The 15,802-nt window shown below is 44.2% G+C and overlaps 1 protein-coding gene and 1 pseudogene across 3 annotated transcripts in view; both read right to left on the minus strand.

Moving 5' to 3' along the window:
- ABHD12 (abhydrolase domain containing 12, lysophospholipase) overlaps positions 1-15,802 on the minus strand; it is a 75,142-nt gene that overhangs the window by 31,592 nt on the left and 27,748 nt on the right. For both annotated transcript variants that reach the window (XM_080685781.1, XM_080685782.1), the window contains exon 2: positions 6,000-6,124. In XM_080685781.1, coding sequence (XP_080541907.1) covers positions 6,000-6,124 — 125 coding nt within the window. The remainder of the gene's footprint in view (positions 1-5,999; positions 6,125-15,802) is intronic.
- LOC308255840 (large ribosomal subunit protein eL30-like) lies at positions 2,883-4,681 on the minus strand (annotated as a pseudogene). Its single transcript has 3 exons — positions 4,672-4,681; positions 3,734-4,125; positions 2,883-2,901 (listed from the first exon to the last, which is right to left on the minus strand). The product of its transcript is annotated as a large ribosomal subunit protein eL30-like (transcript).

Consider the following 15,802-nt stretch of genomic DNA (forward strand, 5'->3'; position numbering starts at 1 on the left):
ACACTCCTTTTCTCCAGGAGACAGTTGTAGATTCAAGGGCAAGAGAACTGTATCAAGAAACACATACAGGGAGAAACCAAGATGGCGGCATAGGTAAACACCTAAACTGCTGCCTCGCACAACAATTTCAAAACTACAACTAAAAGGCAGAACGGACACCATCCAGAACCACAGGAAAGCTGGCTGAGTGAAAATTCTACAACTAGAAGGAAAGAGAAAAGCTCACAGAGAATTGGAGGTACGGCAAAGGGGCTTTGTGCGCGCAGAGAGGAAGGGCGGCTGAGAGCCTGGCTGACTTTCTCTGGCGGAAGGGGGAAGGAAGCCTCCGACCGCACTGAACCCCAGTTCTGACTGCACTGAACCCCAGTTCCGGGCGAACCCCTGGGGACCCACGCTCTTACGGGGGAAGTCTGGACTCTCGGGCGGAGACTCGAGCTGGGAAAGGCAGAAGTCTGAAGGCGCACGCGGGCCAGTGCGCACAAAGGCTGCGGAGGTTGCCACAGGCTTTCCCTAGTAGAAGGGAGTCAGAGGATCCTGACTGCACTGAGCCCCAGTTCTGACTGCAGTGAACCCCAGTTCCAGGCGAGCCCCTGGGGACTCACGCTCTTGTGGGGGGAGTCTGGACTCTCGGGCGGAGACTCGGGAGCCGGGGAAGGCGGAGGACTGAAAGTGCGCACACGCGCGCGCGCCAGTGCGCACAAAGGCTGCGGAGGTTGCCACAGGCTTTCCCTAGTGGAAGGGAGTCAGAGGCTCCTGATGGCACTGAGCCCCAGTTCTGACTGCAGTGAACCCCAGTTCCAGGCGAGCCCCTGGGGACCCACGCTCTTGTGGGGGGAGTCTGGACTCTCAGGTGGAGACTCGAGCTGGGGAAGGCGGAGGACTGAAAGCGCACAGGCGCGCAAGGGCAAGGCTGACAGGAAGCCAAGACTGAGACTCCACCCCATCCAAGCTGAGCACAGAGGCTATTGCAATTTGGCAAGTCTAATCCTATAAGGCTGTCTCCAGCACCGAACTTCTCCCAGCATAGACACAGCTGATCCTTACAGCCAACTGGCCCGGAGGTCAATTCTTCCCAGTGATACCAACAACAATAAAGACTTAATTACAACAAGGCTGTACACACAGTCCACAAAGGGGTGCACCAAGAGTGTCCACCTCAGGTTAACTGGGGAAGCAGACCCACTGGGCCATATTGGAAACCTAGCACAAATATCTACCTTACCAACTCAGGGAATCAGTGAAAATGCGGGGTCAAAGAATCAGATCACAAACGAAAGAAATGGAGGAAAACAAACGACTGGATATAGAATTCAAAACCACGGTTATAAGACTTTTTAAGAATATCCTAGAAAAGGCCGATAAATATAACGAGACCCTCGAAGATATGAAAAAGGACCAATTAGAAATTAAACATACACTGACTGAAATAAAAAATATTATACAGAGACCCAGAAACAGAATAGAGGAACACAAGAATCAAGTCAAAGAATTAAAAATACAAAGAAGCAAAAAACACTCAACCGAAAAAGCAAAAAGCAAAAAAAAAAATCCAAAAAGTTGAAGATAATGTAAGAAGACTCTGGGACAACTTCAAGCACACCAACATCAGAATTATGGGGGTGCCAGAAATAGAGAGAGAGAGCAAGATACTGAAAACCTATTTGAAGAAATAATGACCGAAAACTTCCCCCACCTGGTGAAAGAAATAGACTTACAAGTCCAGGAAGCACACAGAACCCCAAACAAAAGGAATCCAAAGAGGACCACACCAAGACACATCATAATTAAAATGCCAAGAGCAAAAGACAAAGAGAGAATATTAAAAGCAGCAAGAGAAAAACAGTTAACTACCTACAAGGGAGCACCCATACGACTGTCAGCTGACTTCTCAATAGAAACTATGCAGGCCAGACGGGAGTGGCAAGAAATTTTCAAAGTGATGAAGAGCAAGAACCTACAACCAAGATTACTCTACCCAGCAAAGCTATCATTCAGAATTGAAGGGCAGATAAAGAGCTTCACAGATAAGAAAAAGCTGAAGGAGTTCATCACCACCAAACCAGTATTATATGAAATGCTGAAAGGTATTCTTAAAGAAGAGGAAGAAGAAAAAAGTAAAGAGAAAAATTATGAACAACAAATACATATCTATCAACAAGCGAACCTAAAAATCAAGTGAATTAAAAACCTGAGGAACAGAATAATCTGGTGAATATAATAGAATCAGGGGCATAGAAAGGGAGTGGACTGATAATTCTCAGGGGGAAAGGGGTATGGGGGGTTCATGAAGAGAATGGACAAAAATCATACACCTATGGATGAGGACAGTGGGGGGTAGGTAAGGGCAGAAGGTGGGGTGGGAAATGGGTGGAGGGGAGCTATGGGGGGAAAAAGGAGAAATAATTGTAATAATCTGAATAAAGATTTATTTAAAAAAAAAAAAGAAACACATACATTTATGTTTATGTGTAAGATAGACAAGAGACCAACAGGAAATAAATGACAATGTTAACAATATTCTCAGAGTGATTTTCACTTTCTTCTTTATTGTTATTCAGGCATTTTCAGTTAATCTTTTAGAATGATCATGTATTTTTTTGCTTGTGAAAATTTTATTTAAAGTAAGAATAATGCCTTAAATCATAAGTGCTAACCTTCTTCTAAAGCGTATTTATCTGATTTATAAATTTGGCTTCAAACAGATTTACTGTGAACTTAAAAATATATTCTTTAATCATATTTTGAGGCCTAAAAGATTGTTACATTTCCTTTGATATCTAAATGGAAATCCACAGGCTCATGATTCACATTTTGAGGAGACAAGAATGGAAGTACCACCCCAGCAGCATGAGGTGAAACCGCCAAGTCACTACAGGGCTGTGTTAGAGACCCCCACCTCCTCTGCAGGGGAAGGGGGCACAGACAACTAACCAAAAATCTCCTTTAAAAACACCACTGTGGCCCAAGCCTCCTCTTCTGTGCCATTGGGGCTGGCAAAGTTCTGTTCCTGAGGAACATCCTGCAATTTCATTAGGAAACCAACACAGCAAAATCTGTGGGCTGTGTCTAAAGTAGCCCAAATAACTGATCTGAAGTAATCAATTCAACTCAAATATTTGCTGTACGACCCACAGAGCAGCATGCCACATGTACCCACTGCCACAAAGACACCAGCCCAAGGTACCTCCAGACCAGCAAAGTTGGAAAAGCGTGCAAGGTCAATTCCAAGGTCGGCCATCAGGAAATCTGCAGCCCTGTAGCTTTGTGTTTATATATAAACTTGAATTCTCTTCTGTGCTGGACAGACTGTGGACACTTAAGTAAAAAAAACCACAAACTCCCGCCCTGACCGGTTTGGCTCAGTGGATAGAGCGTTGGCCTGCGGACTGAAGGGTCCCGGGTTCGATTCCGGTCAAGGGCATGTACCTGGGTTGCAGGCACATCCCCAGTGGGAGGTGTGCAGGAGGCAGCTGATCGATGTTTCTCTCTCATTGATGTTTCTAACTATCTATCCTCTCCCTTTCCTCTCTGTAAGAAATCAATAAAATATATTTTTAAAAAACACCTCCCTTTTTAGTATACTGTTAGTTCCTTTTAAATTTGAGCTTCTCACAAGTGATAAAAACTTAGAGATGATAAATTCCCAGAAGTTAGCTATGTTTCTGTTAGAAAAGTCAAATGCCTCTTAGTATACCACATGTACTTTACAATTAAAAAGAAATTTTTTAAACACATTCTGGCTAATTTTATTAGAAAAACATTTCATATGATTTACGTTTCACCAGTCTGTTCTGGCATGCTTCTACTGATATCAGAATCCCTGCATGAACAACAGCCAGTGTGCACACCTGTGGTATCTTCCACACCCTGTGCCCAATTCAATATCATTGCCATGGCAGTGATGGACAACAATCTTAGCCAACATGCTGCAGTACCCTATTTCAGATTTCCTCAAGGCTAGGCAGTTGCTGGCAAGAATGACCAATTTCATTTTACCTTGTCTGATTATTTTCAGAGTCTGCTTATACTCCAACATGTACTTTCCACTTTTTATAACAAGTTGGAGCCTAGAGCTGATTGACTCCAGTGACTTTTTCATCTTCTTTGTGGTCACTGTCTTTCTATCTTAGGTGTGGGACAGCCCCCAACCAAGAGCAGCTGCCAAGGTGGCCAGGGAGCAAGAAAGTTCTAGTTTGACATCAAATAAAAATACTGTTGTTACTCTTTAGAGCAGAAATTCCTATTTAACCAGCAACTTCCAAGTTTTTGTCAGAAAGTCTATTACAGACTTAACACCCCAAACTTGTATACCCAGACACCTGGGGCGCTGGGAGCACTTGTGTTACCACAGGAAAGGGGTTCTGGATTCCTATGACACACCCACCCCAGTGTGTCTCTCCTAGCATGGACCAGGCCAGTCACACATGGACCATCTCAACACCTCCTGTCTGAACTCCCCCTGGTCCTCATGTTCTTCCTCCTCTCCACTCCCTCCTCTCTACTTGTTCCCCTGCTGCCTCCATGGCACCATCCTCAACCCTAGTCTCTGGCTCCCAAACACATAAGGTTCAAGTCCACTCTCTGCAAACCAAAGCAGCCAAAGAGCATACACAGAGACCACTTCATCTGGTTCAAATGCTACCCATACCCAGTTTGAAGGCCAACATTTACAGAGCACCATGTTCTATCCTCAAACCTCTAACATTCACACACATAAGTGCCCTCTTAGTCTCATCTTGTAGGTATAAAATGGTGCTCCTTGCCCGGCCAGCATGGCTCAGTGTTTGAGCGTTGACCTATGAACCAGGAAGTCATGGTTCGATTCCCGGTCAGGGGACATGCCCGAGTTGAGGCCTCGATCCCCAGTACGGGGAGTGCAGAAGATAGCGATCAATGATCCTCTCTCATCATGGACCAGGCCAGTGTGTTTCTATCTCTCCCTCTCCCTTCCTCTCTGAAATCAATAAAAAATATTATTTTAAAAAATGGTGCTCCTTAAAAGGATTATTCCCAGCAACCACAGAACTTCTATTTCATATGTTTGATACTTCTGCACCTTTCTCCTCCCACTAGCAAAAAAGTAAATACATAGCGCGCGCACACACACACACACACACACACACACACACACACACAACAAACACCTCTGGTAACAAAATAAACTGATGAATGGAATGGATCCAGAAACATAGAAGCATGGAACACAGTGCAGAATCTCAGAAGGAAGGTGGGGGAGGGTGAGTGGATAGGAGGTAATAAAAAAACAAATAAACCCCACCTTTGGAACACACAAAGTCCAAGATAACTCAAGAAGACTATAACACCTATAAAGCCAACATATACTTTCATAGAAACCAAAATATGTCAGGTGTTTTTAAGTGAAAAAAAAAATCTATTTTTAAAAAGAAAAAAAGCCTAATTATTATTTTTTAAAGTGGTCATCTGTGTACACAAATGCCAGCCCTGGAGAGCAATGCACTCCTTACAGCCTGTAACTGGGAAGGTGCACAAGGGAACTTTCTGGGTAATAGAAACATGCTATCTCTCTCTCTCTCTCTCTCTTTTTTTTTTTTTTTTTAAATACATTTTATTGATTTTTTACAGAGAGGAAGGGAGAGGGATAGAGAGTTAGAAACATCGATGAGAGAGAAACATCTATCAGCTGCCTTCTGCACACTCCCTACTGGTTATGTGCCTGCAACCAAGGTACATGCCCTTGATTGGAATCGAACCTGGGACCCTTGAGTCCGCAGGTCGACGCTCTAGCCACTGAGCCAAACCAGTTAGGGCGAAACATGCTATCTCTTGATCTGGGTGGTAGATACATAATTACAGGGTGGGGCAAAAGTAGGGTTACAGTCATGAGTACGTGAAACACAGTTTCTTCTTGTATTATTTATTGTATCATTTTCCATACGAACAACTGTAAACCTACTTTTGCCCATATATAAATCATCATCTTACTAAGGTTAAAGAAAAAACAGACACAAGGCACTTACCAAAATTTAAGAAAATCAATTTGGCCTGTATCCCAGGACATAGTCTAATGAGGAATGGAATGGCAACATATAATCCCAAAATACAGAGAAGTATCTTCCTCAGTTGGAACCACATGCCCTTTCGCCTGCAAGAGAAAAGCAAAGAACAGATCAAAGGCAGTAGGTACAATTTTGCTAGAGTTTATTAATAGCATTATCGACATCACTAACCGAGATCCACAAGTATCTTTTCCCACAAGAATACCTTCCCGCCTACTTTTGTTAAAATAATTATTTTAGGTCTTTTGATTTGATCTTAGAATACTACTGTAAATTTTTTTTCCTGAAAGCTGAAGAAACAGTCCTGATGATTTCCTATGCTTGCCCTGGGATCAGAACACAGCATAGATATCAGATCTTTAGCAAGTGCCCAACCTAATATCAGACCATGGCTGCAACTTCATGTCAAAAGACAGTGACTACATCTGGGCCTTGTGATCACCTTGTGATGCAAGCCAGCCACAGGTGCAGGTTACCCATTATCTCCTTGTAGAAAGTGCATACATCAACAGAATCTGCCTAACCAGGTCCTGGGAGGGAGCAAGGGCTGAGAATAAAACTTGGTCATCACTGCATGTCCTCCCATTTCTGCCTTCATGCCCTGTGGCACCGCCCAATGGAGGCCCCATCTCCAGGCACTTCATGCCAAGCTGTCATCCTGGATCTCAAGATCCTCTTCTAATCTCTATCCAGCTTCATGACATCCTCTTGCTGTTCTGATCCCTTTCAAAAATGTCTCTAGCCCAGAGATTTGCAAACTTCTTGGACTAAGGGCCTCTCTACAACTGAAAAATTGAGGACCCAAAAGAGCTTCTGTTCATATGGTTTACATGTCTTACTACTTGTCACATGAGAAGTTAAAACAAAGGAATTTTTAAAAATCTATTAATGCATATAACACATAAACAACATATTACATATTAATATAATTAACATTTGTTGTAAAAAGTGATTATATTTTCCAATAAAAAAACTTTTATATTATTTTACTTTTTATTTTTTTAATGTATTTTATTGATTTTTTTTTTACAGAGGAAAGGAGAGGGAGAGAGAGTTAGAAACATCGATGAGAGAGAAACATCAATCAGCTGCCTCCTGCAGACCCCCTACCAGGGATGTGCCCGCAACCAAGGTACATGCCCTTGACCGAAATCGAACCTGGGACCCTTGAGTCTGCAGGCTGGCGCGCTATCCACTGAGCAAAACCGGTTAGGGCACTTTTTATTATTTTTTTAAATCCTCACCTGAAGACATGCTTTTATTGAATTTAGAGCGAGAGAGAAAGGGAGAAGGAGAGAAACTTCCGTTAGTTGCCTCCTGCATGTGCCCTGACTGGGGAATCGAACCCGCAACCTTTCGGTGTATGGGATGATGCTCCAATCACCTGAGCCACACCAGCCAGGGCAAAAATACAAAAACTTTTTAAAATATATATATATATATATGTATATATTTATTGATTTCAGAGAAGGAAGAGGGGGAGAGAGAAACATCAATGATGAGAGAGAATCATTGATCGGCTGCCTCTTGCACACCCCCAACTAGGGATTGAGCCCGCAACATGGGCATGTGCCCTGACCAGGAATTGAACTGTGACCTCATGGTTCATAGGTTGATGCTCAACCACTGACCCACACCAGCCAGGCAAAAATACAAAAATTTTTAGTGAGAAGAGTGGCATCAATACTTTTACAGATTTCTTTGAAGGCAGACAACTCACTAGAGACAGACTGGATTCACGAATCTGTTTTTTCATTCAATCTTATTGCAACACCACATATCATGTAGTATCTGGAAACTCTACAGTACTCTAGGACAGAATGAGAGTGAAAAAGGCAAGTGACAGCTCAGTGTTATTATGAAAATCATTTTGATCCTTATGGACACTCAGAAATGATTTGTGGGACCTCCCATGATCCCCTAGAGCAGCCTTGGGAACCACTATTCTAACTTACCATAACAAGTAAAATCTTAGTGGAGCTATTTATTTCTGAACTGTTTTTTAAAAAAAAAAAGTTAAGGCAGTTTTAAAAACAGATACAGATTATCTCAAAAGCATTATGCTAAATTACATAAGACACAAAAAGACTATGTACTGTACAACTCCATTTATCTAAAATTCTAGAAAAGGCGAAACTATATGGTCAGAAAAACAGAACAGTGGTTGCCAGAAGCTGAGGAGTGAGGGAGGAGGTTGCAAGGGGCACAGGAAACTTTTGAAGTGATGTAATATTTTTTATCTTGATTAGGATTACACAATTGTATACAATGGTAAATTTTACTATCCTATATAGTAAAAGCGTAATATGCAAATCGACCGAACGGCTGAACAGTGGAACGACCATCTGGACAACCATCCGGGACCAAGCTATGACACCCACTGGCGCCAGGCCAGCCAAGGCGGGTGCGATGTGATTGGTCTGGGGCCTGGCCATTGCCCCATGATTGCCCCGCAGAGAGATTGGCAGCAAAGGAGGCCCAGGCCACCGGCTGGCAGGGCAATCAATCAGGGGGCTCCATGATCGGCCCAAAGAGGGAGGCCCAGGCCACCAACCGGCGGGCTGCCGTGGGTGGGTGGGGCCTCCCTCTGCAAGGGAAGCCCGGGTCCTGGTAGCCGGAGGGAAGCTGGTGCTGGCAGCTGGGGGAAGGAAGGTCTACTCTTGCATGAATTTTGTGCATCAGGCACCTAGTATGCAAATAATGCCTTAATAAAGCTGATGACAAATATGCACATCTGATAATGTCATTCAATCATTCATCTGGTTTATTCAACAGTCATTATTGAGCACCTAGCACTCTTAAGCAGTGGACAATAAGGGCAGCAAAGGAGGATGTCTGCATCTATGTTGTGCTCTCAACTCAGTGGAGCAGACATAAGGGCTTTCAGAGAGACAACTGGTTTTACTCAGACCTATCAAGTGTATTGGGACTCCCCAGGAAACCTGAAGCCCAGGATGGGAGATGAGGACAATGCAGGAATGGCAGTTAGTGATTAGTAATTTTAGATAAAACCAAAAGTAAGTATTACACAAAGAAATTCACAGAACAAGAGAAAATTATTTAGTTTTGAAAACTCCATAGATCTTATATTAAAAATTTTATATCATGATTTTTATACAAAAGTTCTATACTTGTAAATAACCAAATTCTGTAAGAATCCCATAACTAAAGTCAAGGTTTCTGCAATTTAGAAACATAGTCAGCACATGGTTCTCCCCAGAACCCTTCTCTCTCCTGGATTACCTTTAGAAGTGCACTTGGGTAGTTCTTTGGGATATGTTTCTTTCTCTCTCATCCTGGGAGTTTCTTCTTATATAGGACATCAGTTTCTAATGTTATCTCTTGATATGAATATTTAATAATGAAATACACAATTACTTAATACCTGAGAGTATACGTTCCCACAATAAAATTTAATTTCTCTAAATTCCTTTTTTTTTTTTTTTACTTTTATTGATTTCAGAGAGGAAGGGAGAAGGGGAGAGAGATAGAAACATCAATGATGAGAGAGAATCATTGATCAGCTGCCTCCTGCATGCCTCCTACTGGGGATTGGGACTGCAACCCAGGCATGTGCCCTGGAACAGAATAGAACCTGGGACCCTTCAGTCAGTAGGCTGACGCTCTATCCGCTGAGCCAAACCAGCTAGGACTCTAGATTCTTTTTAAATCAGTGCTATATGATCAGAAGTAAATCTTGTCCACAAGTCTGAAAATCTTTTTAAAAAGCACACAGAGAAAAAAATTTTACAAGTCTGTATTACACTTGCATAATCAGCAAGATAAAAATATTTTCATGTTGCCCTGGCCAGTGTGGCTCAGTTGGTTGGGTGTCAACTAGTGCACCAAAGGTTGCTGATTCAATTCCTGGTCAGGGCACATGCCTGGGTTGCAGGCTTGATCTCCGGTGAGGGGCGTATAGGAGGTAGCCAATTGATGTTGTGCTCTCACATTGATGTTTTTCTCTCTCTCCCTTTCTCTCTCTAAAAAAGAGCAATCTATATATATAAAAGCCGAAGAGACCAAAGACCAGATGACTGGATGACCAGCTGGTAGCTGTGACACGCACTGACCACCAGGGGGCAGATGCTCAATGCTCAGCTGACAGGCACCAGATGCTGGGCTGACGGCTGGCGAGCGCAGCTGCAGTGGTGCAAGCCTCTCCAGAGGACACTACCCCTGTGTGCCCAAGCGGCTACAGTGGCAGGCGCAGCGGGGCCAGGATGAGCAGGAGCAGCGCAGCGCCCAGCCCAGGCTCGGGCACCTCCCCAGCCGCCTGCCACTTCCCACACTACTTCGTGCTGTGTGGGATTGACTAGGACAGTGGGTTGGAGCCTGACAAGCTGGCGGGTAAGGCCAGGCTGCAAAGGCGTGGTCCACTGATCCCCGCAGGCCAGGCCAAGGGATCCCACCAGTGCATGAATCAGTGTACCGGGCCTCTAGTAAACTATAAAAAAAACCTTTATTTTTCATGTTTTAAAGAAGTTCAGATGTAAGAAATACAAAAATTGATTAACAAATCCAAGAGTGGTTTCTTCAAGAAAAAACAAGAAACAAATTAAGTTTAGGGCTAGAAAGACAACATACAAAATTAGGGATGAGAAAGGTGTGGACCCTGAGAAAGAAGAAACCTACTAAGAAGGGCTCCTGGTGGATTAACTGGGCTTAAATTTAAAAAAGAACAACAAACAAACAAACCATAGGCTAGCAGCTATTTCTAAACAGGGGTCTCTCATGAAACAGTATTTTAGGGAGAAGCCTGCACTAAGCTAGCTGCTTGCCTCTTGCACTGTTTCTGCCATCTGAGCCAACGCTTAGATGAGCTCCTGGAATCCTTTTAACCAACAGGACTGGGGCTTCCCAGTCCAACTGAAGGTGTGCAGCTATCTCTCCATCAATATCTTCACCAACCAATCAGAGCAGCTCCATTCTGACCAATCTGCATCGTGCCTTTTGGATCAATCAAACAGAGGATTTAGAGTCCTCATTTGCATGAGGACAGACTAATCAGGGACCAGAGACAGGGACATCTGTCTATCTAAGCCAGGTCCCCTCAGATTCAAGGAGCACACACTTTCCCTTTACACTATGACTGAAGATTGCTTTTCCCCAGGCTAGAGCAGGCTGGAGCACAGACCAGTGAAGACTAGACCAGAGCAGAGCTGCCTAGCTGAAGAAGGGCCTAGCCCCAGGTCACCTCCTCACAACCATGCTATTTTCATGACACAGAAAATCGCATTTGGAATTAAACAAACACCACAATCAGAGTTTGGCCCAAAAGGCTGTTCCTATTTGCAGTGCCAGTTCACAGCTGGGAGGCTGGGGGGCGGGGGGGAGGGAGAAGAGGGTTAAGAGATCAAACACAGGGGTGCATGCTGTCCAGAAAGCAGGTGAGGAGCAGGCAGGAGGATCTGGGGAGAGCATGGGGCAGGAAGGACTAGGAAGGAGGCTGTAGCACCTATAGGCTCACAATGCCCAAAGTAGGAGGATCCCCCAACTGACTTCAGCTCTGGTACCAGAATACATCTTCCACGGAAGTTCATTCACATTTATGACTCAGAGTGTGTTTAAGCATTCTGGCTTTTCAGCATCAACTGTAGGCCTCATGCCTTCTAGGCTAATATAATATATACTAGATGCCCGGTGCATGAAATTCATGCATGGGGGTGGGGGTCGGAGGGGTCCCCTCAGCCCAGCCTGCACCCTCTCCAATCCGGGACCCCTCGGACATCCCTCTCACAATCTAGGACCACTGGCTCCTAACTGCTCACCTGACTGCCTGCCTAGTCACCTCCAACTGCCCCCTCCCCCCCCCCGCCAGCCTGGTCACCCTACACAGCCCAAAGCCCAGTTGTTTGGTCATCCCTCACTAACCCCCCTGCTGGCCTGGTCGCCCCACACAGCCTGTTCGGTCGTCTGTTCGGTTGTTTCAGTTGCGAAAGTTGCTTAGGCTTTGATATACAGTATATAGCATATATATTACATGAAAAACTGAGGCTTGTGTACAAGACATACTGTCCACGTGGAACTGAATGAATACAGAGGAGGACACTCTTGGGTCACAGCATTCACAAAGACACACAGGATCCCAAAGACACACACCACCACCACAGAAATCCAGCAGCCAAAAACTACTGAATCCACATAATCCTATGCAAGACAGGACTGTATTTTAGAAAAAAAAAAAAAAAAAGAATGTGTCTGGTCTGTTCAGCTTTTGCCCATCCCTTCCATCTTCGAATACCAGTGTTCAGACTCCCTTTGGCAGTTGTTAAAAATCTGCCCCAATCACAAGTTCCCATTTCCTTATCTGACTTTACTTTCTCTTTCATATCTCTCTTTTTCTTCTCCTTCTGTGCCTTCTAAAGAGATACTTCAAACTGTGCCTACAAACTTAATTAAACTGCCTTGAACAAAGAGGACTTTTTTTTAAAAAAATGTATTTTATTGATTTTTTTTACAGAGAGGAAGGGGGAGGGATAGAGAGTTAGAAACATCGATGAGAGAGAAACATGGATCAGCTGCCTCCTGCACACCCCCTATCAGGGATGTGCCCGCAACAAAGGTATATGCCCTTGACTGAAATCGAACCGGGGACCCTTCAGTCCGCAGGCCGATGCTCTGTCCACTGAGCCAAAATGGCTAGGGCAGGACTTTTTTTTTTTTTTTTCTAAAAGGTATGAGCTGTCAAAGACTCTGTATATAGAACTGGAAAAATAATGGTCTGGACAGTCGCAAAATAAATTCCCTCAAATAAATTCTATCACATTCCTGCTAAGCCACAGCTGGATCTTCTGGATATGATACTGAACCAACTGGTATTATCAAGTGAACATGTTTTCTATCCTGTCCATTTGCAGACTGAAAAACACTTAATGCAGGATGTGAAGACTAGCAGAGATTCACTTTCATTTTCTGCTACTGCCTACCAAAAAAACAAACAAAAAATCTAACAGGTAGAAAACAAGTAAGATTTTAAACCACAGATCCCTAGCCCCAATTTTAAGGGCAATACAGAAAAAAAGAATAAGGATGAGCTTGGATGGAGTTGTCATTTCATTTTTATTTTTACCATTTCCTGCTAAAAGAGCATAACATTTGTGTGAATTTAAAAGGTATATTTTTACAAAGATCTTTCATTACCTTTCACCAAATAAAAGTTGTCATTTATAGTTTAAAGAGCGTATTTTCCTTTTCCCCACTTTGAGCTGTGAAACTAGGGCAATAATATGAACCACTGATTGACAGATAAAGAGGGTCCCCTTTCCTGAGAGAACAGAAGCAAACATAGGAAGTCCAACATATAATATTTATTAAGGAAAACTTTGGTGAACGAGCTTGTTTATATAAATGTAGTTCCTGCGCTTGAAGCTGAACAAGAAAAGTATACCTTAAGTGTGTAATCTAGAACCTTTCAGTCAAACGGCATCTGCAAAACTGAAAGGGGAAAACGATACCCAAGGTCAGGCCATCACACTAGCTCCTGCTGGTTGTCTCTGTCTGAAACAGCTATGGTTTCACTTTCCACTTTCCATCGGGCCTTATGTGGGACAGCTGGCACAAGCCCTCAGACTCCCCTTAAATCGGTATATATCAATAAACACTCAGTGAGTCTTTCCAGACAGTGGCTTTCCCATGACCCGATTTGGCACCCAGCATTTTAAAACTGTTGGGAACCACCACCTTCACTTTTCCTGGGGGCGTGATCTCAGCCAGTGCATCCATTGCTGCCAGGGACATGCCCATCTCTCTAGCATCAGGACCAGAGCCCTTCATGCGCCAACTCTGCCTGCATGACCCCTCCATGAGAATTCCTCAGGTGTGCCACAGATGAGGGACACACTCTCCTCTGGAAAAAGGCTGGAGTTACGGGAAAACTGGTGAGAATAAGGAGCAGGCCTTGCTAAGTAGGGAAGTGCAGAATTGGTGCCTGCTCCCCCTCAGATTTCTAATTTGACAGTGATTTGCTTTTCATCTTACTGTTTCTGGGGTAGATGATTCCTCTTTTAGGAGAGGGACCAAGGCCCCAATCTGGTAATATGCCCCCCCCCTCAGGCACTTGGGGCCCCAGTGTGCTGCACTTCCTCTAGAGTGAGCACAGGTAGGGGAAGTGTGCAGCACAGGTCTCTCAACCTAGGCTCCTGCGTGAGAGCAAGGAGCTGAGATGACCAGATCCCTGGGCAAACCAACTCTCTGTTTCTTCTGTAATGAAATCTACGTGAAAGGCCATTGTGCACAGTAAATGAGCAATGAAGTGAAATGCTTAGCACAGAGTCTCACACATGGAGCAGGCAACATTAAACTGAACTGAAAAGGCCTCCACCAGGGCTGGGAAAGAGGCAAACACATCCTGGCTTTGTCCAGTCCTCACTGACACTGGCCCCTTTTTCTTGGCAAAACCATCCAGCTGAGCTCTAATTTCTTGCTCTGGTATCTTGTATTACAATCGCTCTTTAACTACATTAGTGCTTAAAAGCAGTTTGATGCTTCAGAAATGACTCCAGTAATGCCACGTGCAACATCAAAAGGGAAGCTAAGCTGCAAGCAGGCACAGGGCTGCCGGCCTCCTCAGGGGAGTCAGCCCAGCCCTGGCAGCTCACTTCTGCAGCCCTCAGCCCTGAGAACAATGACACCTCTAGCCAAGTTAAAGGACCTTTCTGAAGAAGTTCTGCTTGAGTGGGTTTCTGCCAAAGGTTCCCAGAGCATGCTCTAAGCCCAGGAAAGGCAGGTTCTTGTAGTGATTAGTGTTCCATGTGTATTTCATTATTAGTGCAATTAGTTCTGTGCTCCACTAGCCTAGTACTGTTCCACTGTCATCTGCTACAAAAGGCTACCCGTTAGTGCCACTCACCAGTTATCTCTGGTTTTCTTTGGGCCTATGATAGAATGGCATGTTTCCTCCCCCTTCCCCCTTAAAGTTAGAGGTGGGCCAAGTCACTCACTTTGCTAAGGAAACAGAAGAGCAGGGAGCAGAGCTGTGTCACTTCTGGTTGGATGTTTCAGGAGTAACCACTGCTGATGCGATGAGGTCCCTGCTGGCCTGGCTTCCCAAGTAACCACAATGAGCAGAGCCCATGCAGGAGATGTTGTGGGAGCAAGAAACACAACAATGACGGGGGTTCTGCAGCATGACCTACCCGACTCTGACCTGTACTCATTTCTTTACCTGAACGGAGGGTCCTCAGGTAAGATGAACAATGTTAAGATCTGAAAGGACTGGGCTGAAGGTCCCTATGTCCAGCGATCAACTTGGCTTCTCCATTTGGAGTTTCATAAGCAACTCAAAAGTAACTTGTCCAAAACCAAATCCTTGATCTTCCACACTCTCCCTACCCTAAGCCTGCTGCTTCTCTGGGTTTTCCAGGACCTAGGCAGATCCCCAGGGGTCATTCCTGACACCCGCTGCTTGCTCTTACCTCCACTTCTAATCCACATGACATCTCCAAAATACATTTCAAATCCATCTACCTCTAGTCACCTCAACTGCTGCCTCTCTGGTCCAGGCCAGCAACATGTTGTTTTGCCCAGACCCAAAAGCAGTCCCAAACCTTTTTGATTATATATTTGATCAGTAACATTTGAGCATGTCCTCAATACATTTATTAAATAATATATATGTATAATTGTCTCTACGTGCATGTTGGTTCATTTCTAAATATGAATATAATTAGAAGTCCTAATATTTCCTTCCTATACCCTGGTGACCGTTTCTCATATACCCCCAGGGTCAACCAAACCCACATTGGAGACCACCAATACCTGGG

Source organism: Plecotus auritus, assembly GCF_963455305.1.
Source record: "Plecotus auritus genome assembly, chromosome: 8".
Lineage (NCBI taxonomy): Eukaryota > Metazoa > Chordata > Mammalia > Chiroptera > Vespertilionidae > Plecotus > Plecotus auritus.